At 43.1% G+C, this 2266-nt stretch overlaps 1 protein-coding gene across 1 annotated transcript; it reads left to right on the top strand.

Annotated features, from left to right (window-relative positions):
- Positions 1 to 6: 6 nt before the first annotated feature.
- Positions 7 to 793, top strand: LOC108307716 (annexin-2 receptor-like; the record flags this gene model as incomplete). Its single annotated transcript, XM_017533154.2, has 1 exon — positions 7 to 793. A coding segment is annotated over one exon (570 nt), but the record flags the coding sequence as incomplete, so codon positions are not given.
- Positions 794 to 2266: the final 1473 nt, after the last annotated feature.

The raw sequence follows: 2266 nt of genomic DNA, 5'->3' as shown, positions 1-2266 counted from the left end.
CGACATTTTCTTGGCTGTGTGAAGCGTGCCTGGGATTCCGCCGAAGCGGCGCCAGAGCCCCAGCCTCCGCCTATTGTGAGTTCAGAAGACCGTGGGCCGTGGCCTCTTCCTTTGTATCCGGTACTGGGAGAGTGCTCACTGGACAGCTGTGATTCGGAACTGCTTTCCAGTCCTTGCTGGCGGCTACGCTGGATCTACCCGCAAAACGGACTCTTTCCCGGAGTCCAGAGCATCTTGGAACCAAGTACCGACCAGCCCGCTGAGTTCAGTTGGCCCGGGACACAGAAGCAGCAAGAGGCACCCGTAGAAGAGGTGGACCAGGCAGAGCAATCCGAGAGAGTCACACTCGGGCAACTTCCCTTGAGCAGTCCTCCCCAGCCCTGGGACAGACTGGAGGACACCCAGGCCTGTGACAGCGGGCGCCTTTTGAAATGCCACCGTTCTCCAGCCTTCCATTGGTGGCGCCACCTCCCGGGTTTCTCAGACTGCCTGGAGTGGATTTGTCGCGTTGGTTGTAATTCGTTCTCTGTACCCTGGGCGTGTTGCCCACGGATCTGTGGAGCTAAGCAGCCTTAGACGGCAGCAGAAGACTTTTTGGATTCTCGTTGAGAAGATTCTCGGTTACCAAACGTCTCCACACAGAAAATAAAAATACATTAAGATGTGTCTTCATGGCTGGTTGTCAATTTTTAAATTCTCTTTTACTGATTAATCTTCCTTGTGTCAGGTTGCTTATTACTTGCAGTTTCCTTATATTTTAAACATTTATATTTATTTTATTACATATTTTATTTTTATGTTTCAACTTTGAGAAATTTTATGATTGTAGAATTCTTAGGGTTTTGGCAAATTTAAAATTTATATTTTTCATTTTAAAGTTTTATTCATACAATTTTTCTAGTTATTGCTTCCTAGATGTATTGTCTTTGTTTTCATTTAATTTTATTTCACAAATTTTAGGTTATTATGTTTTTAAAATTTTAATTGTTAATTTTTTTTTGTTTTAACAGCTCTTTTGTGTGTGTGTGTGTGTGTGTGTGTGTGTGTGTGTGTGTGTGTGTGTTTTAGTATAGCAATTCATTGTGTTTTACACTCAGGAATTTTATTGGTGGCCATAAGACTGAAGGGTTTATCAATCTTTGCTGTTTCTTATGGAAGGACCATGCAACCATTTATGTAACTGCACAGATGATCAATTCTTAATATTACTTATTCAGACAGGGCAGCGTGGCTCATGCCTGTAATCCCGGAACTTTCAACAGTGGAGGCATGGATTGCTTCTGCTCGGGAGTTTGGGACAAGGCTGGGCAACAGGGTGAGACCTGTCTCTACAAAAAATACAAAAATTACCCAGGTGTGGTGGTGCATACCTGTAGTCTCAGCTACTTGGGAGGCTGAGGTGGGGGACTGCTTGAGGTCAGGAGGTCGAGGCTACAGAGAACTGGATAGCACCAATGCACTCCAACACAGTGAGACCCTGTGTCAAAATAAACAAATAATTTAAAAGATTACTTATTCATGAAGCTCAGGGCTAGCAGTGTTTCCTGTGTCTTTTTCTTTGGAATAAATAATTTAGTGTGGTTTATAAGAGAACTACCAATTACTTAATCGTACCACACTTGGATTAGCAATTCCAGTTGGTAGAGCAGGTGTGGGTTGGCCCTGCCTGCTTTGTCTCTCTTTTCGGGAGTGTTTAACCTTCTACACTCAGAAGATAGCCCTGATTGTGGTTTCTCTGTACAGGAAGTCTGGATTTAAGCAGAACAAGTATCCGTTTATATCGCCTGCGATACAGAGGCTTAATCCTGCATCAAAATATCTTCTTCTGAGCAAGTCCTGGGTTAGGGAATTCTTAGACTAACAAGTGCATGCTTTGATTCTAGGTGACCCGGTGAATACGATTTCTTAGGCTCTTGTAAGTCCAGATTGAGTGGAAACCAGTACTAGCGCAGCCATGCCTGCGACTTCTTAGTCCCAGTAACTTTCGGTTTCATAATAACTTATCCTGCTTTAGTTATGCCTGAGTTTTAAATATAGAAATCTGGGCATGTCGGAAAAGAAGATCTTCTAGGAGTAGCAAGTAGAGGTTTAGCAGTGCCTGCAGTCCCTTTAGAAGTCCCGGTGAGACCAAGCAGATATTGATATAGGCATGACAGCGATCTCACAGCTCTGAAACGACACTGTTTAGAAGTGTTTGTGTTTTCTTCTTTGTAGAGTCAGTTTTCTATGTTTTGCTTAGTTTTGAATTTTCATTTGATGAATTTTT

Source organism: Cebus imitator, unplaced genomic scaffold (genome assembly GCF_001604975.1).
Source record: "Cebus imitator isolate Cc_AM_T3 unplaced genomic scaffold, Cebus_imitator-1.0 Scaffold80, whole genome shotgun sequence".
NCBI lineage: Eukaryota > Metazoa > Chordata > Mammalia > Primates > Cebidae > Cebus > Cebus imitator.
This window is presented reverse-complemented; position numbering and strand designations above follow the sequence as displayed.